The following is a 27,622-nucleotide window of genomic DNA, read 5'->3' as shown; positions in this document are numbered from 1 at the left end:
TGTGTATACACAACCTGTACACCTACTTCAACTTAAACAGATGACCATACGGGTGCTTTGTCCTCCAAACCTTGGGTCTCCCCTGAGTGTGATCCATACCCTGGCTGGTCATCTGTGCGCCAGTCCAAAAGAGTCCAGACCAGAGGATCTCAACCCCGTCTGCCTATTGGAATTCCCTGGGAGCTCTTAAAACCCACCAATGGCAGGGCCACTCCAGAACTAATCAGAATCAGAATGAGGCCCACGTGTTGGTGTGTGACATCAACTAGCCCCACTGTCAAGATTTTAAGTGGTTCTCGGTCCCAGCTGATCCTTAACATCACAGATGAGGCCCAGGCTCGAACCCAGGCCTCAGGTGATTGGGAAGTCATAGCCCAGCCTCCTGGGAGGGGCAGGGAGAGCAGTTGGACATAGGAACGCACTGGCAGGGAAGGAGGTATGGGACCACTGAGCAGGAGGCTGCAGGCCTATGCTGGGAACCCCTCCACCTGTGAGTGGTCCAGGTGGACCCATAATGGCCTGTTGACTTCATACTTCCAGACAGAGAGTGAGGCTACTTAGACCAGGATCTTGTAAAGCCAGGGAATGGCCTGGGCTTAGTGGCATTAAGGTCTCCAGGGCTTGCTGGAGACAGGCACTCGTGGGGTGGGGTCGTGGGTAAGCAGGGAGCCTCACACATTGTCTTGCTTCGGCAGTGGGCCGACCTGGTGCCCAGAGGCAGCTGTTGACCTGTGCTTGATCACTTTCTAGGTCTGGAAACCAAGGGCACAGAGACGGTGTATAGTGAAATCCGGAAAACTAATCCTGGTGAGTGAGGGCTTCCGACTCCCCGAGCCTGGGGGACGCTTCCTCCTGAATCATCCATGTGGGCCTTGGGAGTGGGCAAGGAGAAGGAGCAAAGGAGGCCCCTTACACCGAAGTTGTTGACTATCTCTCTCCCACCACTCTCCAAATGTAGCCACGTGTTACATGTGCTATAATTTAGTCAATGAATGGTTATTAAGTGCCTGCTGCAGGCCAGGCAAATAGGACTTTGCATATTCGTACCCAGCTGATGGGATGTGTCCCGGTGCCACTGTGTGCTCACATGACCCTGAGAGAAGCAGTGCGGCCCTGCCTGTTCTCAGAGGCCAACCAGTGCACCTCACCTGTCCCACTCCCCAACGGGCCCTGGTGCACGGGACCGGGGCGGGGGTGCCCGAAGGTCTTAGTGCTGTGCTTTGAAGACCTTGGGTAGCTTCAGCCTTTCTGAGAACTCCCTTTCCGCCTGGGGGTGGGGTACAGATCTGCCCCCATTTCCTTTCATTCTTATTTCTTTGATTCTAGACCCCGATTCAGTTCCCATCTCCATTACTTCCTCATGAGGAGCTCCCCCCAGGACTGAGCACAGTGCCCAAGCAGACATGGGCCTGGGGAAGCTCCCAGCAATAACATTTGTGTGTGTGTGTGTGTGTGTGTGTGTGTGTGTGTGTGTGTGTGTGTGTGAAATTATTCTATTCCATCCTGGAGAAATGAATGAATACAAAGATTACTTTTAAATTCTGAAAAAATAGGGGCGCCTGGGTGGCTCAGTCGGTTAAGCGACGGACTCTTGATTTCGGCTCAGGTCAGGACCCTAGGGTCGGCTCCGTGCTAACAGCACAGAGCCTGCTTGGGATTCTTGCTCTCCCTCTGCCCCTCCCCTGCACTCACTCTCTCTCTCTCTCTCTCTCTCTCTCTCTCTCTCTCTCTCTGTCTCTCAAACTTTAGGATAAGTAAATTCTGAAAATCAGTCACAATCCAAAGGGCATAAGATTCTGGGGGAAATAGTCACTGTGAGTGTATCTTGCTTTGTATAACAGACCTGTATTTAAGTGGAAACTTTGGGAGAGTCTGGCCATTCCAAGTGCCGTCCCCAGACCAGCAGCCGTGGGTGTCTCCGGACCAACCCAGCCCCACAGAATCAGAATCTCCAGAATCTGAACTCTAACAGGCTCCCAGATATTGCTGGTGCTGCCAGTGTTTGAGGAGCACTGTCTTACCAGAAAAGCCTACTTTTTATCTTTTTATATTACATATATCATATAATGTATGGTTTACTATATAATAGTATATCATATATATATGTATATATCATATACAGGGAGCAAGCTGATTATGCTTATCATATATATATAAATATATCATATATATAAATATATATATGTTATATATATCTATATATCATATATATAAATATATATGTTATATATATCTTATCTTATCTATATCTTATATATATAAAAAATATATATCTTATATAAATATATATATTATATATATATATATATATATATATATATATATATATATATATATTAAGTGGTATTTTCATGGGTAGAGCAGAAACCCAGCCTCCTTGTGGAACTTGACACTGACTGACTGATTTTCAGAAACCATCCCCTGGGGGAGTTTTTGGCCTCAGTGTCTCATTTTGTATTCTCAAAATATTCAGAGCCAGCAAAATGCAAATTCAGAAATAAATAGGCCTTCTCTGTCCTTCCAGTGTAACAAAAAGCTAGAGTTCTTGTAGGGCTCATGCTTGGTCCTGTTGGGTAATTTTTTTTTTTCCCCAAGACATTCTCTTATTATTTTTTTTTTTTAAACATGCCAATTTTTTAAATTTTTTTTTTCAACGTTTATTTATTTTTGGGACAGAGAGAGACAGAGCATGAATGGGGGAGGGGCAGAGAGAGAGGGAGACACAGAATCGGAAACAGGCTCCAGGCTCTGAGCTATCAGCCCAGAGCCTGACGCGGGGCTCGAACTCACGGACCGCGAGATCGTGACCTGGCTGAAGTCGGATGCTTAACCGACTGCACCACCCAGGCGCCCCATCTCTTATTATTTTTTTTTAATATGAAATTTATTGTCAAATTGGTTTCCATACAACACCCTGTTGGGTAAGTGTGTGAAAATTGTATGAAACCCCTCTGCTCTTCTTATGGTCCCTGAAATTGTTCATTTTGGGTCGCTTTGGTTATGCAAAACCTCACATTTATTGAGCGCTTACTGTGTATGCCAAGTGGTCTGTGTTACAATATCTCTTTCAATCCTCACATTTAAGTCCCATTTTACAGATGAGGATACTGAGGCATAGAGCAGTGAAAACACCTGACCAAGTTCACACAGGAAGCAAGTCCCCAGACTGGCCCACCCTGGACCTGAACTCCAGGCTCCTGATCAGGCTCCTGCAGGGATCCCCCGCCCCAGGACCGGAGGACTGGGGGTCTGCCGTGGCCTGGGCCAGCAGCTGGAGGTCCTTTACAGCTGGCTGGCGAGGGCCACACCCAGTGTCAGTATGAGATGCCCTGCCCTGAGACTGACAAAAGACAGATTAACAAGGAGAAAAACAGTGATGAGTAAGCCCTCGGTGTGGTTAGAACTGGGGGCTTCTTTAGCACGTTAGGCACGAACAATACATTTGTGGAGAAGTGACAAAACAAATGGGAAGGTAAATATCTGGGGGAAACGAATGGAATAAGGCTTGTTTAGGCAGGTCCATCTCAGCACCGCCTTTCTGTCATCTTGGAGGCCAGAAGCCTTCCCTGGGAGAGGGACTCATGGCTGTCTTCATTTCCCAGGAACTTCGGCTTCTGGTCAGATAAGGGAAACTCCTGGAAGGCTTCCTTCTGCATCCTCCGGCCCCAAATAATCCTATGCCAGTGTGGCATATTTGGGGGTGGCATTTACACCTGCTTTAGGGCAGCTGTTCAGACGGTTCTCCATGCCTGAGTCCTCAGTCCCCCACCCTGGGAATCTCGCTGCTCCCTCTGGTCTAGGGCAGGAATGGACCCCAGGGGCTCAGGGTGGTGAAGGGCCCTGTTTTGCTCGCAAACATCTGAGCCCCAGTCCTGGTGCTGCCCCTTAGCAGCTGTGTGACTGTGACCAAGATGCCTGACCCTTCTGAGACTCCAGATTCTTCAGCTGTTGCATGGAGATGAGATTAAATGAGAAACAGGGGGTGAGGTTAGCTTGGGGGGAGATGGGGCTAATTACCCCAGGCACGAGTCCGTCTACTATCCCCTACCATACAGCGAGCATCCAATCCGTGTTGGCCAAAAGATGCAGGGGAAACTTGAGCCCTAGGGTTCAGGGCAGGGACCAGACACAGCCGTCTCCCTCCCCACCCTGACTCCCAGCCAGAGCCCCACTTGGGCCATCAGGAGTCAGCTGGGGCTGGGACTCCTCTGTAACCTGGTCTCTGAACAGGCAGCTGGCTCCTGCCCCAGAGGTTGCGGGTAGAGAGAGCCCTGGGTGTTGTAGCCAAAACCACAGTGCTGCTGTGAAAGTCCGTGTGCTCACCTTACCTAAGAGGCTCCTGTCCTGGAGGCCAGGGGAGCTGCTGTTTCCCAGCATTTCCTGCTCGGTGGCTGCTCCAAGGCAGGAAGCTGTAGGCTCCTCAGTCCTCTTCCTGTTCTTTCTTTCTGTCCCTCTTACTGCGAGACGCCTGCTCTTTGTTCAGTCCTCAAAACCATCCTAGGGTTGACGGAGGTTTTACTACTGTTCCTGTCCTGCAGATGGGAAAATGGGCCCGGAGGCTAAGTAACTCATCCCAATCCTAAGGCCAGTGATGGCAGAGCAGGGACTCCAATGCTGGGAGCCCAGCTTCACGTTTCCTCCCGGTCCTGCCAAAGGGACTGCCTGCTGCTGCCCTTTCCAGCTTTGTTCGGTTTCACATTATCATCCGCTTAATTAGAGGATTCAGTTCTATTAACAGCCTGGGGCTGCCTGGGTGGCTCAGTTGGCTGAGCGTCCGGTCTTTGACTTCAGCTCAGGTCAGGATCTCACAGTTCATGAGTTCGAGCCCCGTGTCGGGCTCTGAGCTGACAGCCTGCTTGAGATTCTCCCCCTCTCTCTGCACCTCCCCAATTCACACGATCTCTGACTCTCTCAAAATAAATACATAAAGTTAAAAAAAAAAAAAAGAGTAACAGCCTGGTATGGTCTGGGTGACCCTGGGTGAGTCGTGGAACCTCTCAGAACCTTGGTTGCCTTGTCTGAAATGAGGGGCAGGGGCTCAAATGTAGACGGAGCATTCTCCAGGTGTGTTAAAACACAAATGGTGTGGTACCACCACCCAGACTTTGTGATTTCAGTAGGTCTGGAGTGGGACTAATTTGTACTTCTTTTAGTATTTTTTTTTAATGTTTATTTATTTTTGGGGCGCCTGGGTGGCGCAGTCGGTTAAGCGTCCGACGTCAGCCAGGTCACGATCTCGCGGTCCGTGAGTTCGAGCCCCGCGTCGGGCTCTGGGCTGATGGCTCAGAGCCTGGAGCCTGTTTCCGATTCTGTGTCTCCCTCTCTCTCTGCCCCTTGCCCGTTCATGCTCTGTCTCTCTCTGTCCCCAAAATAAATAAACGTTGAAAAAAAAAATTTTTTTTAATGTTTATTTATTTTTGAGGGGGAGAGTGAGCCGGGGAGGGACAGAGAGAGAGGGAGACACAGAATCTGAAGCAGGCTCCAGGCTCTGAGCTGTCAGCACAGAGCCCGACGCGGGGCTCGAACTCACAAACCGCGAGATCATGACCCGAGCCAAAGTCAGACGCTTAACCGACCGAGCCACCCAGGCGCCCCAATTTGTATTTCTAAAAAATTCTCACATGTTGCTGCTGTTGTTCTGGGGACCACACTTTTAGAAGCATTTTCTAGATGCCCTCACTTCCCTTCTGATTATACCTCTGTATAATCAGACCTGAGTTCTTTCATAGTGAAAGAGGTAGGGTCTTGCTTGAAGAGGTAGGATCTTTCTTACTCCTCAGCAATCTTGAAAGGATCCTGGAAGGACTGGCCTCAGGGTTGGCCAGCAGAGAGAATCCTCCAACTCACGTACATATGTGCATGTGTGTGCATGTGTGTGTGTGTGTGTTGGGGGGAGGAGGGTGACACACAATAAAATAAAGACCTTGGGGGAGGTGGGTCTCTGGACAGGTCGGTGAATGGGCTGAATACAGAGCTAAGGCTTATCTAACCTTTCCTTCTTAATTTCTTATTCTTCCCATCTTAATTTCTTAGTTCTCCCCACCTTCCAACCAGCAGCACGTCAGGGCTGACTATTTTGGGAAATGGCTCACAGGGCGTAGTTCTGGCTCTTAAACCCCCCTTTTCCCCTGAGTGATAAAAAGGAAAACTGCTCCTCTAGATAAGGGAAAGGGCATTGGGCAGGCCTGCCTCCAAGGAACAGCCCCAGGGCGGGAATCTGGACAGGACCAGCGTCCTGGAGGGAGCGAGGTGGACTGCTGGCTCATGAGTGTGGGGGCATCTGTAGGCTGTGGGGGGAACCAGGTCTTTGCAATCTTGGCTTTAGGCTCTAAGCTCACAGCTTTGGTTGTGTGTTTTAACTGTGACAAAATACACATAACACCTGCCATTTTAACCACTTTTAAGTGTACGTTTTGGTGGCATTAAATACATTCACGTAGCTGTATAACCATCACCATCCATCTCCAGAACTTTTTCATCTTCCCCAAATGAAACTTTAGACCCAGTAAGCAATAACTCGCTACTCTTTCCAGCCCCTGGCAACAACCATTCTACTTTGTCTATCTGCGAATTTGAGCAAGCTCAGTGCTTCTGTATTGAGTGAGGTGGTTGGATGGATGATCTTAAGTTGCCTTCCGGTGATGATGTTCGGAGAGTCTGAGTGTCCTGGCATTTGGAAGTCATGGTCATTTGTCTATGCTTTGGTCCATCCAAAACCATTCCCCTAAATGTTTTGTTCTAAGCAACTTCTAAGAGTCACTTCCTAGGTCCCTTGGAGGCAATTCTAATCCTTTACTCACCCTTGACTCCAAGACCCAATAAGTATTTGCTTCTACTAAGCCTGAGTTTTCCCTCCAAATCCGAATTAAATCATGGAGCTCAGGGGCCAACTCACTGTGCTTCTGGTACGTTTGTTTTGGCTGGAGTCCAGCTGGATGGTTCTTTGCACTGTAACCCTAAGAAGAACACCCTGAGTGGGAGATAGAGACTAGGGTTTGGTCTCAGCACTGCCCTTACCCAGTTATATGACTTGGCTCCCGACCCTTACTTCTCCCCTGGACGTCAGTTTTCTTATTAATTTTCAATAAAATGTCCCTCCCTCATATGGAATTGTCACAGTGAACACTGCAGTGTTCCTCAGGAGTGTGTATAGGTGGATAAGCACTGGGGTGGGCAGGTGGGTTCAATAAAATTGGTATCTCTTCCGACTGAGTATCCCCTGCTGGGTCATGGCCATGGTTAGACAGGTCTGCTCTTCTGCTGGGAGCCTACTGTTTTGTTGACGGAGAGCTAAGTTAACATCTTATCCCAGCAGTCAACTCAGTCTGGGACAAAGAAACCTCCGATCTTTGAACGTTTCCCTTTCCCAACTGTTAGGTGATTCCTTACAAACCGTTAGGGAAAGAAGGAGAGGGGTTCTCAGTACTAGGAAATTTATATCCAGAAGAGGCCCAATTGAGAAAAGCCTAAGTAGAAGGGACAGCAAGCCCTGGAATGCCCCCAGAACTGGTTGAGAAAGAGCTTTTGCATTTACATAACCATCAGCTCTCTTAAAGGTAAAGGAAAACTTGCCGATAATTTCTGGTAAGTTAGATCTGCAAGGTTGACACTTCAGGCTCTTTGAAGTACTTATTCCCTTTTCAATGACTTGCCTAAGATGAGGATTTGCAAATTCCAGGCAGCAACAGTAGCTCTGGTTATGACTTGTGGTTTGGCTTTACAGAAAGGGGAACTAAGCCTGTGTTTATGCCTCTTCTTTTTTTAAAAAAAAATTTTTTTTTTCAACGTTTTTATTTTTGGGACAGAGAGAGACAGAGCATGAACGGGGGAGGGGCAGAGAGGGAGGGAGACACAGAATCGGAAACAGGCTCCAGGCTCTGAGCCATCAGCCCAGAGCCCGACACGGGGCTCGAACTCACGGACCGCGAGATCGTGACCTGGCTGAAGTTGGACGCTTAACCGACTGCGCCACCCAGGCGCCCCTATGCCTCTTCTTAAGCAGTAATGTGGGTGGTCCTAAAAAGTGAGCGTTTGAAGGAAGTAATCCAGGTTGGTTTGGTACCTTTCTCTCTTTAACACTTAACTGGAACCAATTTCCTCCCATCCCCTGTAACCTTGGACTTCATACAGGATGCTCTGTTACTCGCCTGAGTTCTCTTGATTTAGATGGTGGTGTCCTTCAGGACTTGCTCATAGCTTAGACACTCTCGGTTGTGGGGCAACCTGGCACCAAAAGCCCCCCACCCCACCCGCAAGCACGCGCCCCCCAAACCTCTCTTTTTACCTGTCATCAACTTCCTCCTTCTCTGACTAATCCAGGGAAAGGTTTGATTTTCTTCTCCCCCCCTTGCTTTTCTGGTGACAAGAACGAAAAGAGAACAATTACGGGCTGTCTATGGCTTTCTCAACAACTTCACTCAGCCTGGCCGAGCCTTGTAGGAACCGCAATTTCTGGCTCATCAGGAAAGTTTGTATCTTCGCTCTGGTTCGCGACTTCACCTTTTATAGTGCTCCGGCTTATTCTAAAAGTACTTTGTAAAATGGCCCGCAGGTCATCCAAAGCAAAACCTACTAATGTATATTTACACTGGATTTTAACAGAAGAGTGAAGTGGTTTACTACAATCAGCAATGCAGTCAAGCTCTTTCACTATGAAAGAACTCAGGTCTAGGAGTCATCGGCCTGGAGCACTGGTTCACAAGGCAGGAGACATCTTTGGTTGTCATAACTGGGGGGGGGGAGGAAAAAGGGGTGCTATAGCATCTAATGTGTGGAGGCCAGGAATGCTACTTAACATCTTACAATGTATGGGACAGTCCCCACAAGAAAGAATGATCCAGCCCAGAGGTGCCTGGTGGGCTCAGTTGGGAGAGGATGCAACTCTTTTTTTTTTTTTTATTTTAATTTTTTAACGTTTATTCCTTTTATGAGAGAGGGTGGGGGAGGGGGAGGGAGAGAGGGAGACACGGAATCTGAAACAGACTCCAGACTCCAAGCTGTCAGCACAGAGCCCGACGCGGGGCTCCAACTCCCGAAGCATGAGATCATGCCCTGAGCCAAAGTCGGACGCTTAACCGATGGAGCCACCCAGGCGCCCTGAGAGAGCATCCAACTCTTGGTCTCAGGGTCACGAGTTGAAGGCCCACGTTGGGTGTAGATATTGCTAAAAAACAGTATGTAAACTCTAAAAAAAAAAAAAAGAAGAAGAAGAAGATGATCCAGCCCCAAATGTCAGTGTTAAGAAACCTTGGCTTCTCGTAATTCACCTCCTTGTGAGTCCTCCAACAGGAGAATTGGTTTTCCTCTCTAGATGCCCTGTGCCCACCTCCACAGGTGTCCTGGGCACATCCCACTTGACAATGCCAGGCCCTGGAAGAGATGCCGGGTCCTGCTCCAGACACGAAGTTATGCCTTTTGGGGTTGGACCCAGCCATCTTCCCACCTGAGGATCTGCTCACTCGGCCTTTACATTCCGCTCGCTCTTTGGTGTTCCAAATGTTTCTAAAGGGGCAGAAGTCTAATATACTAAGAGTAGCTGTCATCAAGAAAGAACCACAGTGCGGAGGGCCTCTCACAACCCCTGTGGGAGGGACAAAAGAGCACTTGAGAGCCGGTCCCCACCCATCCTGTGTGGCACTGAGCCAGCCAGCCTGGCGGACACTGCCAGCCCTGCCCCCCCCCCCGGGGGGGGTGCGTTTCTTTACTTCAGAATCTAAGAGGGTAAAAAAGTAGTCTGTGAAAAAAAAAATAGGTACCACCCACCAGATTCTATTTTTGCAGTGATTGCTCCAAGTTGCAGTGATATGCTACAAGTGGGCATAAACCTAGGTTTTCCTTGAGTGTTACTAGCATATTCGAAATTTTCCGTCTTTTGTATTCATATTACTAAGACTAAGTAATAGTCTAAGACTATTACAGACATACAGACTAAGGCTCTTTCCCTCTTAAGTCTGATTCCAGAGCCCTCGGGGGTTTGGGGGGAGTGGGAAGCACGGGGTCCTTCAGGTCCTCCCGGGTCGGATTTGGGCTGCAGGTGGGAGCCTTGCCCGAGCCTCACTCAATGCGTGGAAGTTTACACAATGGCTCGACTTCGTGTGGTCCGGCTGATTCATCCATTTGGCTGTTTGACGTCTGCCTCTGGCCCAGCCAGGACAGAAGGGGGCCCCTTAGGAACTTCTGGCCCCGTTCCCTCTCCAGGGGACGCACAATAGGGCTGTGATAAGGCAGGGTTTGAGGGGGAAGTGGACTTTTGGAAACAGGATATTTTTAAATTAGAGAGAGAAACAGAAGGGTTGTGACTCCCGTTGTGACAGGTGGGCCCCAAGACCGCCCAAGACTCAGAAGGGACTGGGTTTGAGGTTGGGCAGCCTCGCAGAGCCCGAGGCCCCTTGGAGTGCATCCACCTAGTAGCCCTGAGGACTCGGGTCCGGTAGGTTATGGCCCTCCTGCCATTGCCTCTTCCACCTTCAAGACTGGCTGCCACCCCCAACACCCACATACGCTCTGGGCGCCTTTCCCAGACAGCAGGAGGTCCCCATGGTTTCTCTGTCCTCAGGTCTGTGTCCTGCATGGACTGTTTGGGGAATCAGCCCCAGCCGTGTGGGCCGCTGCCCGATTAGAAACTGCAATGGGTGGGGGCCTGCTCCTTTCCAAGGGCAAAGCACAGCCCTCTCTCGCCTGTTGTAGTGAAAACCGGCTCTAACTAACACTGGCAGGATGGCTCGCCCCCCACACGACACCTCCCGTTCTCCTTGGCCTTTCTTCACCTCTCTCCGATCTTCCTGACATTTGGAAGGACGTGACAGGCCCATGTTCATCCTTGCAGCCTGGCTGGGCCAGCAGGTCCTGGCGTGCACCCTAGCAAGAAGACAGGGTGGCCTATGGGGGAAGGGGGAAGAGGTGGCCCTGTCATTCCAGGCAGCGCTTGGGCTGTCTATCCCGAGAGTGGTGGCAGTGTTTATACCTTCTCCTCCCCTGCTCCCACTTGTGGGGATGGAGAAGCTACTACGAAATAAGGAAATAGCCTTATTCCCAAAGAGGATGTGGCAGCACTATTTACATCTTTTTTTTTTATTAAGTTTATTTATTTTGGGAGAGGAAAAACGTGAGCAGGGGAGGGACAGAGAGAGAGAGAGAGAGAGAGAGAGAGAGAGAGAGAGAGAGAGAATCCTAAGCAGGCTCCACGCTGTCAACACAGAGCCTGACGTGGGGCTCGAACTCAAGAAACCGTGAGAGCATGACTTCGGCCGAAACCGAGAGTCGGACACTTAACTGACCGAGCCACCCAGGCTCCCCTGGCAGCACTATTTAAAACAGCAAAAACTTGGAAAGAACCTAAATTTCTAAAGTAAGGAGCTGGATAAGTAAACAATTGTACACCCATTGAATGATTATTACACAGGCCACTCCCAAGTATGTTTAAGAAGGTACCAGGAAATGTTTATAAGATCACGTTATGTAAAAAGGATAGGCTAGAAAATGGCATATGTTGTATGTTATGACTCAGAACCAAAAGCCTACGGGAGAGCAGAAAAAGACTGGGGGACAAAAGTGTCAACAAGGTTTAAAGAATGGAACAAGAGATCATGCTTATCGGCTACTTTCTACTCCTCTATAGTTTTCAGTTTTTTTCTTGAAATAACCTGAAGTACTAATTAAAAAAAACAACAACAAAAAACCTGCCGGGACGCCTGGGTGGCTCAGTCCATGGAGCATGCGACTCGGGTTTTTGCAGTCATGAGTTCCAGCCCCACATTGGATATAGAGATTACTTAAAAAATAAAATAAAATCTTTGGGCACCCGGGTGGCTCAGTCGGTTAAGCGTCCTATTTCAGCTCAGGTCATGATTTCACTGCTCATGGGTTCGAGCCTCGCGTCAGGCTCTGTGCTGACAGTTCAGAGCCTGGAGCCTGCTTCAGATTCTGGGTCTCTCTCTCTGCTCCCCACCCCTGCCCACCCCCCCCCCCAGCTCATACTCTGTCTCTTCTCGCAAAAATAAACAAACATTAAAACAAATTAAAAAATAAAATCTTAAAAAAAAAACTGTTTAAAATGTCCAGTGAGCTTCCAGGGATTTTAATATGCTTGTCACATGGAGTATAGAGCCCAGAGGAAGCTGTCTGTGGGCAAAGGAGCCATACAGCTGAGCACCCAGTAAAGCTCTGGTGTCTCCTTCTGCACTGCCCCCACCCCCTGCCTTTACCCATGAGGTTCCTGAGATGGTTGGGGGGCGGGAGGAGCCTGATGTACTCTCTGAATCGCTCACCCTCCATGTTATGCTTTGTTTTGCAGATTTCGTGGAAAACAGATATTCTGTAAGTACACATTTCACAAACAATTTTTAAAAATGGTCCATTGAACAGTGAACTATTTCCAAACTCAGCCAGGTTCTGCACTCCCACGAATCACACCCCTACAGCGGCCTGGTCTGTTTTAGACCAGGAGCCCCGGGCAACAATAGCCTAGATGTTGTATGGAGGGTGTTTGGTCATCGGGCTGGCCAGGTTTTCTGGGCCTGGTGACTTCAAATATTCTCTCCCACTGTTTCCATGCTTGCATCTCAGCCCTCATACGAAGAGAGACCCCCTCAAAGGATCAGGAATCTAGAACATATAGCCCCCCTTGAGCGAAGTGCACATTTCCTCCTAGTTCAGGTGCAGGCTTTGGAAGTGAGGCAGACATTGTTGTGGGGTGGGGGGAATGCTTGGAGGAAGGGAGGATCCAAAAGTGCATTTGAACTTTGAACTCTGAGAGCCTATGCCAGTCACCCTGACACACCAGGTCCTCTGCTGCAGAGGCCACTCAAGGTCCTTGACCCACAGAGGGAATCAGATGAGTTAACACGGATGAGAAAGCAAGGTGATGATGGCTCACCAGAAGCTATGGAAACGCAGAAGAAAGACGGTTCTGGTTAGGGTCTCCTCCCCACGGAAGGGGTCACTGGGATCGGCCGTGAGGAAGGGGTCCAACCACAGCAGCAGGCCCAGGTAGAAAGATCAGCAGGAGTAGAGCCACGAGGGAAGGAACAGTCCAAACAGCTCAGGGTGATAGCAGAAAGGACATCCAGGAGAAGCACTAGGAAGAGGTCAGTTAGGGCTTACATGCAAAGGACTCAAACACCTCATTATGAGGTTTTCCTTTTTTTTTTTTTTTTTAATTAACATTTATTTATTTTTTGAGAGTCAGAGAGAGAGACAGAGCACGAGCAGGGGAGGGGCAGAGAGAAGGAGACACAGAATCTCGGAAGCAGGCTCCAGGCTCTGAGCTGTCAGCACAGAGCTCGACGCGGGGCTCAAAGCCACGAACCGTGAGATCATGATCTCAGCGGAGGTCAGTCGCTTAATCGATGGAGCCACCCAGGCGCCCCTGAGGTTTTCACTCTGTAGGAAATTGAGGATTTAGGATGCTGCTACTTGGCAGATGGAAATATATATTCTTTTAATGTGGAGGTCCAAGTTCAAATTTTGCTAAGATCTGTCTCCTCCTATCTTCCCACTCCCAACCTTTTGATGAACTACCCAGTAGTTTAGGGGTTAACTGGGCAGCTGGTATCTTGAGAAATGAGGAGCCGCTGCTTTAAGGTCTGGGAAGAAAGAACCTTCGGCAAGATTGCTGGTAGCCTTTCCAATGGGCCCCCTGGCTTCCTTTGTTTTGCTGGAGTCTGAATTCTTATAAAACAGAGAACTCATTATGCCTTTGACGGCAGGAAACCACTGACATTCTTCTTATGGAGGAAAGCTATCAATTTAAGGAAAAGAGGGATAAAATGAAGGTCTTTTTCTAGCCTAAACCCACCCCGACTCCCGAAACCAGTGACTTGCCTTGGCAAGGGTCCGGAGCCCAATTTATAGGTGCAAAAACTGACGGCTGAATTGGCAGAACAGCCTGGCTGGGGTGTCCCAGCCAGGTAATAGCAGAGCCAGGACTAGAACCTGGGTCCCCAGATTCCTTGGCTAGTCCACAACACAAGACTCCCTCCAAGAAGTGACATCATTGTTCCAGCTATCATGGCCTTGAGGGAGTGGAAAGTGAGATCTTTGCTCCATAGGCAACGTGGGACCCAGAAAAAGAGATGCTCTCCCGCGACAATAAACATAGCTGTGTCCTCCCCAGGCAAGTCTGTTGGACCTGCAGGACTGACTTATTTACTTTGTCTGCAATCCAAACGGTCTCTCTGGACAAAGGCTCTGAGCTCCAGCACAGATAGAACTTTCCTTTTCCCCCAGGAGCTGACTCGTGGATCCAGAAGTCTGCTCCCAGGATGCTCCTGAGAGCTCCCCCACCAGCTGGTCCTGCCCTCCCAAAGAATAGACTTTTGGCGGGAGCTCAGGGCTTCCCAGCCGTTGGGAGAGAGATTTTGACGCTTTAAGCGAATACAATTTGTTTAGAAAAGAAGGAGGTATAGTTTTCCTAATAATCAGCTGGTGAGGGTCAGGAGAAAATTAATCGAATTGCCCAGCAGGGAAATGGGAGGGGATTTCCTTCCTGAAATCAAACCTGGCGATCATTCCCAGTAGTTTAATGGCCGTTGCTTCTGAAAACACATTGGAGGAAATATCTTAACAATGAGATAGCCGCTTAGCCAAATACTAATTTAGTATTGTTTGACTTGCTTCAATGGCACATTCTGACTTCATTTTTCCTCTGCCATTTTTGCCTTGTTTATAAATTGTGTTTGTGGCCCAGGCAGACAGATAATGTGAAAGAGAACACCTTGTACTTAAAAGAAAGGGGGTGAATCTGGACCTTCGTGGGTCTCGGGATCTTGGAGACAGCCTTGTCTTCTTACGGAAAAAGAGGCGGTTCCCAGTTACAGCTCACCCCCTTCCCTCCTGGGAGCCAGCAGTGGGAACTGGAGTCTGAACTTCAGCTCTCTGGCCATCTTTCGGGTGATCCTGCCCTCCTCCAACTAAGCTTTCCAATTCGTGAAACAGAGATGGTGAGAACCCCAAACACAGTAATAGCTCCCTACTAGAAGTTTCTTAAAGGTGAAATGAGGAACACGTGTACAAAGTATTTTGCAATGGACCACATAAATGCTACTTGATGGTCTGTTTAAAGTTCTTTTCAGCACTCTGGCAGTATGAGGCACGAATGGGAGACTTACTTCATTTTGGCCCTGAAATGCCTCTTCATAGGATTCACCCAAAGCCAGGCTTTGACTTGGGAATCAGAGACCCACCTTAAAACCTAACCTTTCCATGATTCGCTGTTTACCAGCTGAGTCACGCTGGGCAGATGTCTCAGGGCCTTCGTTTCCTCATCTGGAATTGGAGATAATAACCACCCCCACCCCACCTGGTTGTTGCAAGGATTAAATGAGCACCTATCACAGACTTGGTTTATTGGAAGTGCTCATAAGGGGCACATTCTATTTTTATTTTAAGTTTATCTATTTTTTAAAAATTTTTTTTAACATTTATTTATTTTTGAGACAGAGAGAGAGCATGAACAGGGGAGGGTCAGAGAAAGAGGGAGACACAGAATCTGAAACAGGCTCCAGGCTCTGAGTTGTCAGCACAGAGCCCGACATGGGGCTCGAACCCACGGACCGCGAGATCATGACCTGAGCCAAAGTCGGACGCTTAACCAACTGAGCCACCCAGGCGCCCCAAGTTTATCTATTTTTTGAGAGAGGGAGTGAGTGGGGAGGGGCAGAGAGCGAGAAGGAGAGAGAGAGAGAGAATCCCGAGCAGGGATCTCAGTCCTGGGCTTGAACCCACAAACTGTGGGATCATGACCTGAGCTGAAACCAAGAGCTTAACTAACTGAAAGACCAAGGCGCCCCCCCCCCCCATAAGGGGTACATTCTAGAATCAGGAAGTAGAAAACCCAGGGGTGTTAGAAGTAAAATGACCTTTGAGAGCATCTATACCATGTTCTGGCCCAAAGTGGGGCGATTTCATGGCTGTTCTTGGGTGGCTGACAGCTGGCCTCTGATTTAGGTACAAGGAAGGACAGGTCTTGGATGTGAGTATGTTAACCATTACTTCAAGGTCCGGTTGACTGTGACCCAGCCCTTCCCATCCGTGGGGCCAGTCCTGCTGCAGCTACCGAGTGCTTGCCTTGCCTGGCGGAGGAGAGCGGAGGCGTTTAGGGAGGGACTTGGTCTGGGGCCTGCAGGAAGCCTGGACACCAGGGTCACCCCTCTGGGCAAAGCGGAAGAAATGAAGGTAGCTGCCAGCGCTGGCGGGCCTCCAGCCCCTTGGGGCCAACACAGCTCTCTTGGCCCGCTTGCCAGGGTCTCTCCTGGCAAAGGCAGAGGCAGAGCCGTGGCCTGCCAGCTGGAGCCCTTGGGACCCGCATCCTGTTCTCAGAGGCTCCTCAGATGCGCAGGGACCAGAACAAAACAGGGACCTCAGCCCCCACCGTCAAAGAGCCAACCAGCCTGGCCATGGGGCTCCCGAGACGCTGGCTGATCCCCACAAGTGCCCCCACTTGTGTGCCCACGAGGTCCACCTGCACTCACAGAGGGTCGGGTCACGGACTCATTTGCTGCCTGCCCTTTGGGGCCCAGGGCACCTTTGCTCCAGCATTTCCATCTGCCCCGCTCTTGCCCCCATGATGCAGCCATTCGTCCAAACCCACCTCACCTTGGAGGCTGGCTCCACGAAGCCTTCTGTGATTCCCTCGTGGCACAGCGAGGGCGTCTCGCCACCTCTGAACTCCTGCAGTTTGTTAGGACCTTTCCCACATGCTAGCACTGTTTGTCAGTAACGGATAGGATATAAAATTCCTGGCGGGTTCTTGCGTCCTCGGTGTAGATAACAGTACTAGGGTCAGATGGGGGTCCAGTTACTGGTGGATACGGAGGTGTCGACAATATCACACAAAGCAGTTAGAGAACACTGCAGGATGGCGTGCGGAATCTGGCTTTTGTTTCTGTTTTGTTCAGTTTGACTACTCTGGGTACCTCGTGTAAGTGGAATCACACAATATTTGTTCCTCCTGCGTCTGGCTTCTTCCGCTTCTTCATCTTTATGACGATAAGCATCCTCAGGGTTTATCCGTGTTAAAACTCTTTGATTTTGCGATTAAAAAATAAAATGGGCTGGGGGGGTGGTGGTGGTGCCTGGGTGGCTCAGTCGGCTGAGCATCAACTTCAGCTCAGGTCATGATCTCACGGTTCGTGAGTTCGAGCCCCGCGTCGGGCTCTGTGCTGTCAGCTTAGAGCCTGGAGCCTGCTTCCCATTCTCTCTCTCTCTCTCTCTCTCTCTCTCTCTCAAAAATAAATAAAAAACATTAATTAAAAAAAATTTTTAAAAGAAAACAGGGGTGCCCGGGTGGCTCAGTTGGTTGAGCAACCAACTTCCACTCAGGTCATGATCTCCCAGTTTGTGAGTTCGAGCCCCACGTCAGGCTCTGTGCTGACAGTTTGGAGCCTGGAGGCTGCTTCGGGTTCTGTGTCTCCCTCTCTCTCTGCCCCTAACCCACTCGCAGTCTGTCTCTGTCTCTCTCAAAAATAAATAAACATTAAAAAAAAAAAAGTTGAAAAAAAAAAAAGAAAAGAAAACAGACCTAGAGAAGCCTCAGCTTGTGTTAGAAGCAGAGCTGGAGCAAGAAGCCAGGTCTCTCTTAACTCTACTAGTCTTGCTCTGTAGGTAAGTGTGGCACCCACGGGGCAGAATGCTGGGTGTACAGTGGGTGCTTGACAAAGTTGGCTGATAGCCTGATGTGCAGCGCGCGTCTACAGTCAGTGGAGGCCACAGCCCTGGGCGGAGCTGGTGTGGAGAGAAGGGAGAAGTGAATGTGGGCAGGAGCTGACCCCACAGGGTGGAGGTACCAGCGGAAGACGGCGCTGTCAGAGAGCCTTTGTGAAGCGCTTGCTGCAATATTGCTTACCCCTCCTCCAGGCCAGTCTTGAGCCCTGAAGGGTGTGACCATAGCTTGTCTTCTCTTGTCTCTGCAGAGAACGGAAGGCTCCCTTGATGGAACTTAGGGCTGCGGGACAGATGTTCCTCCTTGGAAGGACACCCACGTTCCAAGAAGAGGAGATCATTCCTGTATTCCAAGAGCTCTGTGCATTTATTTATGAACCTGCCCTGCTCCCACTGAACAGAGCAATTCCTCAGGCCAAGTCACCAGTTCTGAAATCCATCTGCCTACATTTATGGGGGGTATAAAGAGATACGGAGGGGCTGGTTAAGTCCCCCCACAGTGCCCCCCTCTCACCAAGCTGGGGCATCCTCAGGAGTGGGGAGCCGCAGAAGGAGGTTCAGGGTTAAACGGCCATTGGGATATTTTGAAACTTGAATATTTTTGTCTTGCACGGAGATCAAGAACTTGTCCAAGTATCTTCACACACAGAAACCATTTTTTTGTTTTGTAGCCAATCGCTTCTAGCGAATGGCTGGGCTGAGGGGCTATTTTCTCTCTCTCTCTCTCTCTCTCTCTCTCTCTCTCTCTCTTTGCCTTTGGTCCTTCAAAGGCCTGTGGTTCTGGGTGGCCCTTGTTCCTCGGAAGTGAACAGCACTGACCAGACGGCGCCCCCTGTTCCCTCCACGACCTCGCCTGCCACAAATGTCACAACAAAGCTGCTTGGGAGCGACCCCTTTGAGATGCCAACCTGAAGATCAGGTTCAATCCGGGCAATGCACAGAAGAGAAAATGAAGTCGGACAGAGCACAGATGTTCTTATGCTGTTTTTCTATACCCTTTCTTTCTTTTCCTTTACCATGCTGCAGGCTGCAAGATGGGAAGATGTTTGCCTACAGCAAATATTGTTTTTAATAGAAAAATGAAATGCGTATTTTTCTTACTAATTTTTTTTTAATTTATTCCTTGCTAAAGAAATGGTCCCCTGAGGTCTTACGATATTTCTGAGGGTGTCTTGAGGGGGTGGACGAGTAGCCGCGGCCATTTTGCCGGGGAATTTCACTAGTGAGCACGCCTAGCTGAGATCATTCTCCCCCCACGTCCCGTCCACCTCAGTGACACAGCTGCAGGGTATTGCATTAAATAAATTTGATCTTTACTCTTCACAGACCTGTGAAATGTCATCTTCTAAGAGGACACATACACATAGAATATCTGTAGTGCTGGAGGACGCCTCGGGCCTTCTGAAGTCACAAAGAACCAAGCAGGTCTTATCAGGTTGTCTCACACAGGCCAAGGGCCTCCGTGGCCTTTATTGAAGGCAGGGCCAAAGGTAGTCTGAGCGTCAAACACTGAGTCATTAATATCCATTGGCTGCGATTCAGCGTTTGCTTCCCAGCCAAAGACTGCCAGGCTGTCCCTGGCAGATAGGGTTGCCAGGTTGAGCAAATAACACCAACAAAAAACACCGAAACACCCAGGGTGCTCAGTTAAATTTGAATTTCAGATAAACAATGAATCTGCTTCGGGTGTATGTCCTGTGTAACATTCGGCTTATACTTACACTGTAAAAGTATTCATTTATCTGAGAGTCAAATGTAACTAGGCATCTCATTTTATCTGGTAACCCTACTGGCAAAGCACCCCCTCCTATCCCTCTAAGCCATCCTCAGTGGCCTCGGACCAGACCTCACTGCCCTACAGCCCAGGTCCCCATCAGAACAGCGCCCCACTGGGCCTGAAGGCAGAGGGAGATAGGAGTGTCTGTCCTCGTTCTGCCACATTGCAGCTGTAGGAACTTGAAGGAGCCTCTTAACCTCTGAGCTTCAGGTTCTTCACTTCTACAATGAGGAGCTTGGACCAGGGGTTCTTAGTATCTGGAGGGTTTAGACGCCTTTGAAAATATGATAAAAGGTATGAATCCGTGTGCGTACACACACAAAGTTGTAGCACGAAAATGGTATATAATTTCCCCGGGTTCCAGAGCCAGGCATGGACTCAGGGTGGAGCCCCAGAATGTGATGGTCTGTATTGAACTTCAAGCCTGAAGGCTGATGTGTTGATGATCTGGGGAGAGCCCAGAGCCTCCGTGTCAACTCCTCAGTCCCTGCTGTCACCAGAGAAGGGCCATTGCCCTGGAAGCTGGGAAGACCCTGTTCCTGATGCTTATGACTTATTTATGGAACACAAATGGATCTTTGTTTTCCCCCTCTTGTCTATATTTCTGGGGCGGGTGCGGGGGAGGGGGGAGCCACACTCACAGGGATCTTTCGTAGTAGATTCAGAAAATAAAAACCCAAGACTCTGGTTCGGCTGTCCTAACTCTAGGGCATAACCAAGCGTCTAAACCTCCAGAGCTCATCACTATGGAAGAGCTTCAGTCACCCTTTCTGGGAGTGGCTGGTTTTCCTCTGTGTTGGAACTTGTTAGAGCTCCCTCTCGTGTTCTTACATTGTCATAGGTCATTAAAGGACTTAACCACTCTTTTGCAAACATGTAATAGATTTTGGTGGGGGGGCGGGGGGGGGGGCTCTTTTGAAGATCCACAAGAGGTCAGCCAGCCATTTCAGGAGCCACCCACTCCATCAGCATTAATTGATTACCTGAATTTTCACTCCCTGACATAGATGCAAGATCGGCAAAGTGACTCCAAGGTCAGCATTCATCCATTAAAGCGGTGGTTTTCCATCAGGGTGATTTTGCCTCCCAGGGTCACTGGACAGTGTCTGGAGACATTTTTAGTTGTCAGCACTGGATGGGGCGCTACTGGGATCTGGTGGGTAGAAGCCAGGGGCGCTGCTAAATGTCCTACAATGCACAGGACAGTCCACCATAACAAAGAATTATCATGTCCAAAATGCCAATAATGCCTGCGTTGAACCAACCGGTTATTTATTTATTTTGATTCCGTCACGCTCTATTTTCCTGACACTGTTGGGAATAGGCCAGCTTATAAGAATCACTTGGCCTCTACTCCTCCTGGAACACACAATCCAGTAGAGCTACAGATGAGTAGAGTGCCCATTATAGCAGGCAGGACAAGGACTGCAGTGGAGAAAGTCAAGGCCAATGGGGGCACAGGGAAAGGGCTCCTCGAACACTGACATTAGGGAATCAGAGAAAGCGTCCAAGGGGAAGTTGTGTCTAACCAAAGACCTGAGGGTAGGGAGAATACCAGGTGGAAAAGGTGGGGTGAGCATGGCTGACCAAGGGGGCAGAGTGTGTGTGCTAAGATCTTGAGGCAAAGGAGAGGACAGTGCCTTCAACATAGCAGGAAAACAGCCTGTCAGCCCTGGGTCCTTTCCAGCCCAGGGATCAATTAGTCCTCTTCAAAAAGCCACCATTGTCCCTTGAAATTTCTGCCAGGAACCCCACTGGCCTAACTCAATCTTTGAGAGTCTTCAGGAGAAGCTTCCTGAAAGTTGCTCAGCCAGCACTCAGTTCCTGAGCACGGTTGTTTTTAAGACTCCCGGTGTGTGTTATTAATATGTTGGAGAGAAATTCTCTGCTGCAGGATCAGGTTCTGCCTTTGCTCACCACCACATGGCTCCAGTGAAAAGGAGAACTGGGGGGAAATGGAGGCCCAGCCACTTGAGGACAGCCTCCACAGCGGGGGTCCACAGAGTGGGGATGGTGGTAAGGGACAGTGTCTGTGAACACCGTGAGAGTAGGGGCAGGAAGTTGTGAGAACATGCCATTTTCTGGAAGACGGTCATGGTTTTTATCAGTTTCCCAGAGACATGGTCCAAAACAAGGTTAAGAACTACAAAATAATTAACAACTCAAGTGTGCTCCATGTGATTTGATGTCTGTTAAGAACTCCAAAAGAGTGGTTAACCCATTTTCTTCTCAAAGAGTCTACTTTGTGGATTGTTTTAAGTCCAATATCCCTAGAGGAACTTGGCTTGCCTTCAGAAAATGCCTCAAAATAAATAAACGGTGATCTCAGTGTTAAAAAGAGACAGCCCTCATCTCCCAAAAGTAATGAGCTATTAGGTTATTTTTGGTACACCAAAGGAATAGGTGGTAAATTAACTTAAAACTTTCATAGTCCAAAGTATTTCTAAAACCTTCCTACGGATTTCACAATTCAAACTGATAAAAGCCAACATGCACTGATAAAAGTTTCAACATGAATTTGGAGAGGAGAAGAGAAAAATGATTTCCATGTTTGCAGAGCATGAAGGAAAAGGCAAGTTGCAACAGGGGATTGGCTACCAGTTGATTCTGTGACCTTGAGCTGTCACACATCTTAGAGTTCTTCTACAAGAAGTTGCATTCATTTTCTAGGGCTATCATAGCAAATTATCACCAACTCTGACTTAGAACAACAGAACTTTATTCTCCCATTGCTCTAGAGGCCAGAAGTCCCCAATCAAGTTGTCCACAGGGTCGTACTCCCTTCAAAGGCTCTAGGGAAGTCCCCTTCCTTGCCTCTTCTAGCTTTTGGTGGTTGTTGGTAAGCCACAGCATCCCTTGGCTTGCAGCTACATCACTAATCCTGGCCTCTGTCATACAAGGCATTTCTCCATACGTATCTGTGTCTGTGTCTTCACATGGACTTCTCTAAAGAAAGCAGTCATTGGATTTAGAGCCCACCCTAATCTAGGATAACCCCACCTTTACTACTTACATCTGCAGAGACCCTATTTCCAAAGAAACTCACGTTCTGAGGCTCCAGGTAGACATGCATTTTGGCGGGGGGGGGGGGGGGGACACTATTCAACCCAATGTGGAAGGAACGTGACAAGATGAGCTCAACTCCTTGCAGCTCTGATTTTCCATGTTTCTAAGATGCTCCTATAAATAGAAAGGTACAGCACCGGTGATTTACCTGCACATAACCTAGTCTTTTGAGCCATCGCAGTCTGATGTTTGCTCACTGTGCTTTGCTTTCGTGTGTTTGGTGTCTCTGCCTCTGAGATCATCACTGTGCTTCTGTCTCTAACCTTCTTCATGTCCTTGCTCTCATCTCCCATCCTTTTCCTGCTTCTTCTTTCCTTTTCCCCCTCCATTTCATCTTTTTCCTGTCTTCCTCATCCACAATTACTTGACCATAATACAGAATTGAAGTTTATATACTTCTTTTTTTCTCTTTCTTATTCCTTTATTTCACTGTGAAAGTTTTCCTTAAAAAAAAAAAAACCAAAAAACTGAAGTATAGTTGACACAGTATTACATTAGTTTCAACAATTCTGTATATTATGTTGTACTCAGCACAAGGGTAGCTACCATCTGTCACCATGCAACGCTGTTGCAATACCATTGACTATATTCCCCCTGCGGTACCTTTCATCCCTGTGACTTATTCATTCCATGACTGGAAGCCTGGATCTCCCACTCCCCTTCACCCATTTTGCCTAACTCTCCCTCCTGGAAACCATCAGTTTGTTCTCTGTAGTTATGGGTCTTTCTGCTTTGTTTTGTTTTTTGGATTCCACATATAAATGAAACCGTGTGGTATTTGTCGTTGTCTGACTTATTTCACTTAGCATAATACCCGCTAGGTCCAGCCATGTCGTCACAAATGGCAAGATACCATTTTTTATGGCTGAGTAATATTTCACTGTATATACTCACCACATCTTCTTTATCTATCCATCTATTGATGGACACTGGACTGCTTCCATATCTTGGCTATTGTAAACAATGCTGCAATAAACATAGCAGGACATATATCTTTTCAATTAGTGTTTTTGTTTTCTTTGGGTAAATAGCCAATAGTTGAATTTCCATTTTTAACTTTTTATATATTTCTCATATTTATAAATGCGTTTTATATTCTCATTTATTTTGAGAACCAATGCATGGAATATTTTCCATTTTTCTCTCTTTTCAGGAAAAAAAATGCCTCCAAAAGCCTGCAAAGTTGTTTTTGGTTTCTGTCTATATTTGACCATTGGTGGATTATTTTTCCAAACGTTTATTAGATTTATTAGGAAAAAGTCCCCAGTTGTTGCCTTACTTCCTCCTGATCCTGGGATGTGCTAGTTTTCCTGGAACCTCTTGGCACAGGAGGGTCTGGTTTAGTGCCAGAAACTATTCCATTAGTTTCTGGTACAACTAACACTCTCCTTCTCAGGGCTTGGGTTATTCGGGCCAGAATGTGCAGCACAAGTAAACCTCCCACGGTTGGGACTTTGAAGGATCCCGGGACTGGGTCCTAGGAAAAGGAAAAAGATGCATCAGACAACCAGACAGACAGGGTCTCTGGTGCTTGTGATACTTTGCTCGGAGAAGTCATGCTTTTTAGTCATGCTTCTTAGGGGGAAAGATGTCAAAATGTCAAATGTTCACAGTAGTTATCCCTTTTTAGTGTTAATGTCTACTCATGAAGTGGATCCCCAGACCTGGAGAGTTTTGGAATCATTACAAAAGGTCCTCAAATGCATAGGGATGTATTTTTATCAACCTAATAATGCTAAAAAGGTCAATTAAACTCATGTGGGAATCTTTGCAAACTCTTTTATTTATTTATTCATTTATTTTTTTAGTTTTAGGCTGAGCATGGAGACCTACACAGGGCTCGATCCCACAACCCTGGGATCATGACCTGAGCTGAAATCAAGAGTGATGCTCAACTGACTGAGCCGTCCAGGTGCCCTGCAAACTATTTTACATTCAAGAAGAATCCTTGTACTTGAACAGGTTGGGACCTATCGGTCTACTATATTCATCTCTGAGTTTGTCAGACGTTCCGTGTCTGTCCTGAGGTGATGTGTCTGTCCAGCCCTTGGTAGGTATGCACGTGCGTGAACGCACACGTGTGCGTGTGCCCATCCGTATGCACACACGCACGTGCACTGCACGCTAGAGAACAAGGATGCCCCAACCCTGCCCCTGAGGAGATGGTGTGCCAAGACCAACACAGGTGCTTCTCTCTGTTTTGTAGGAAGGTGTTGGCATATGGATAGGTGATATTTAAGTCAAAGAGTGAAAATCAAGACAGCATGTCTCCAAACAGTCCACGTGTCACTTTTGCTCATCTGATTTTTTTCAACAAACACTGAGCATCTGGCTCATGTGAGGCTTTGTTCCACGGCTGTGTGGAAGATGCCAAGATAAGCAGATGCCCCGAGGAAACAGGAGCCCACAAATAGCCAGCATGGGCCAGGAGCTTGTTGTAGTCCTACTCAGCCCTCCAAGACAGCCGCCCTTACCACGATGCCTTGCACACAGCAGGCTCATGGCAAACCCAACCAGGTCTCTTTCAAGAGGGAAGCAACCGATCCATGTAATTGAAGCAGAGGGATCCAGGTCATTCAGGCAAAAGACCAGGTTTGGATCAGTGCAAAACCTAGCACCAGTTGGTGACTAAGGCCACTTGACAACTGTGTTGAAGCTCTGGGCCCTCTCACAGCCAAGGACTGTTAACACGGCAGAACCAGCGCCAAGTGGAGAAAGATCATTCTATGCGTGTGATTCGTCTGTTATGGGCAGAGGGACAGTGTGGTGGGGGCTCAATTAAAGACGTGGTCACAGTGACTTCTATTTTAAAAAGCACCAGACAGAAAAATGCCTTGGGAAATGTATTAAGTAGTATATTAAAATATTTGTAGGGGCGCCCGAGTGGCTCAGTTGGTTGAGCGTCTGACTTTGGCTCAGGTCACGATCTCACAGTTTGTGAGTTCGAGCCCCACGTTGGGCTTTGTGCTGACAGTGTGGAGCCTGGAGCCCACTTCGAGTTCTGTGTCTCCCTCTCTCTCTGCCTCTCCCCTGCTCATGCTCTGTCTCTCTCTCTTTCAAAAATAAATAAACGTTAAAAATTTTTTTTTAATTTGTAAATCAAATATCTTATACAGAATTAATATCCAGAATATATAGAAAACTCCTAAAACTCAACAATAATAGAAAAACAAACAACCTGCTTCCAAACGGGCAAAGCACTTGAATTGACAGTTTGCCAAAGAAAATCTACAAATAGCCAATAAGTGCATGAAAAGATGCTCAACAGCACTAATCATTAGGGAATGCAAATCAAAATCACAATGAGATACCACCTCACACTCATCAGGATGGCTTCTATTAAAAAAAAAAACAACAGACGATACTGGGTTGGCGAGGATGTGGAGAAATTGGAACACTTGTGCACTGTTGGTAGGAATGTAAAATGGTACAACCACTATGAAAAACAATATGGTAATTCCTAAAAAATTAAAGACGTGTTAATATTTATGAATCACAGTGCAATATTAATTACATTGTGGCCCAGTAATTCCATTTCTGGATATATGTCCAAAAGAATTGAAAGCAGGGTTCGAAGAGGTATCTGTATACCTATATTCATAATAGCATGCATGATAACTAAAACATGGGAGAAACCCAAGTGTCCTTTGATGGATAAATGAATAAACAAAACATTGTGTCTACATACAGTGCAATATTATTTAACCTTTAAAAGGAGGGAAATTCTGCAATGTGTTACAACATGGATGAAACTTGAGGACTTTATGCTAAGTGAAATAAGCCAGTCACAAAAAGACAAATACTACATGATTCCACTTAAACGAGGTACAATCACAGAGACAGAAAGTAGAAGGGTGGTCATCAAGGGCTTGGGAGAGAATGGGGGGGGGGAGTGGTATTATTTAACGGATATAGAGTTTCAGGGTTTTTTTTTTAATTAATTAATTTATTAATTTATTTTGAGAGAGAGCGTGAGTAGGGGAAGGGCAGAGAGTGTGAGAGAGAATTCCAAGCAAGTCTTGTGCTATCAGCACAGAGCCCCACGGGGGGTTCAATCTCATGAACTGCAAGATCACGACCTGAGACGATATCAAGAGTTGGGCTCAACCGACTGAGCCACCTAGGGGCCCCTAGAATTTCAGTTTTACAAGATGAAAAGAGTTATGGGGATGGACAGTTGTGCTGGCTGCACAACATTATGAATGTATGTAATACCACTGAAGTATACATTGAAAAGTGGCTAAAGTGTTAAATTTTATGTCATGTGTATTTTATCACACATGGTATGGGCACACGCACACACACACACACACAAATTTTGGGGTGAACCACATAGAAAAAAAAGCCTTAGGATTTCTTTAAATTAAAAAAAAAAGACAAAGGGTCGATAAGAGAATAACGTATTGTCATTTGTTCATTTGTTCAAATATGTTGGCTAGTATTCACTCACAAGGTATTTAGAGGCTTTGTAAAAGAATTGGGTTTTGAAAGAGCACCTGTGTCCTTGCTTGGTGCAGGGCACAACTTCCCAGAGGCCAGAAGAGGTGAACTTGTCGTACGTGCAGTCTCTCTCTTTTGGACGCATAACAAACCCTAGCCAATACTTGATGCAACCTGGAGAAACAGATGTGGCTTCCTCCCGTGTTCTCTCTACGTCAGAGATAGCTGGGCCTAGGGAGTTCCCTGCGGGGAAGTCAGAAAAGGAAAGAGATGGTTTGTGGCAGAAACTCAACAGATATTTCTTGAACATAAGAAAATCCAATCCATGAATTGCCTGGGGTTCCATGTTTACCAAAGATTTAAGACATCAGATAATTTGTCAAAGATATTCTTAGATGTGTTGAACTATGCATTCTTCTAGATTCTCGAGTTTCCATCTTTATTTTCCGTTAGAGCATTAGGACAGGAGTCACTTGCACCACAAGAGCTGTCTATGGTCTGTGTGATTTAATGTTATACTCTCAGTCTTCACTGATAAAGGGACCACATTCTTTAACCATGACTTTGGGTATTTTGTAAACATTGGCCAACTTGGAGCCCAGTGGATGTTACACAGAGTTCTCCGGTACCAGTTCCTCCTGGAAGTGAGTCCCTGCTGAGTGCTCAGGTTTTCTTAGGTCA

The 27,622-nt window shown here is 47.7% G+C and overlaps 1 protein-coding gene across 4 annotated transcripts in view; it reads left to right on the top strand.

The window, feature by feature from the left end:
* PECAM1 (platelet and endothelial cell adhesion molecule 1) overlaps positions 1-18,981 on the top strand; it is a 61,214-nt gene extending 42,233 nt beyond the window's left edge. For 3 of the 4 annotated variants that reach the window (XM_043584995.1, XM_043584998.1, XM_043584996.1), the window contains 3 exons: positions 751-807; positions 12,293-12,315; positions 17,910-18,981. In XM_043584995.1, the coding sequence (XP_043440930.1) occupies positions 751-807; positions 12,293-12,315; positions 17,910-17,939 (110 nt within the window). In that variant the 3' untranslated portion in view covers positions 17,940-18,981. The remainder of the gene's footprint in view (positions 1-750; positions 808-12,292; positions 12,316-17,909) is intronic. The other variant, XM_043584997.1, reaches the window with a different exon arrangement.
* Positions 18,982-27,622: the final 8,641 nt, after the last annotated feature.

Source organism: Prionailurus bengalensis, chromosome E1 (assembly GCF_016509475.1).
Source record: "Prionailurus bengalensis isolate Pbe53 chromosome E1, Fcat_Pben_1.1_paternal_pri, whole genome shotgun sequence".
Taxonomy (NCBI): Eukaryota; Metazoa; Chordata; class Mammalia; order Carnivora; family Felidae; genus Prionailurus; species Prionailurus bengalensis.
Note: the sequence above shows the minus strand (reverse complement) of the source record. Positions and strands in the feature narration are given on the sequence as shown.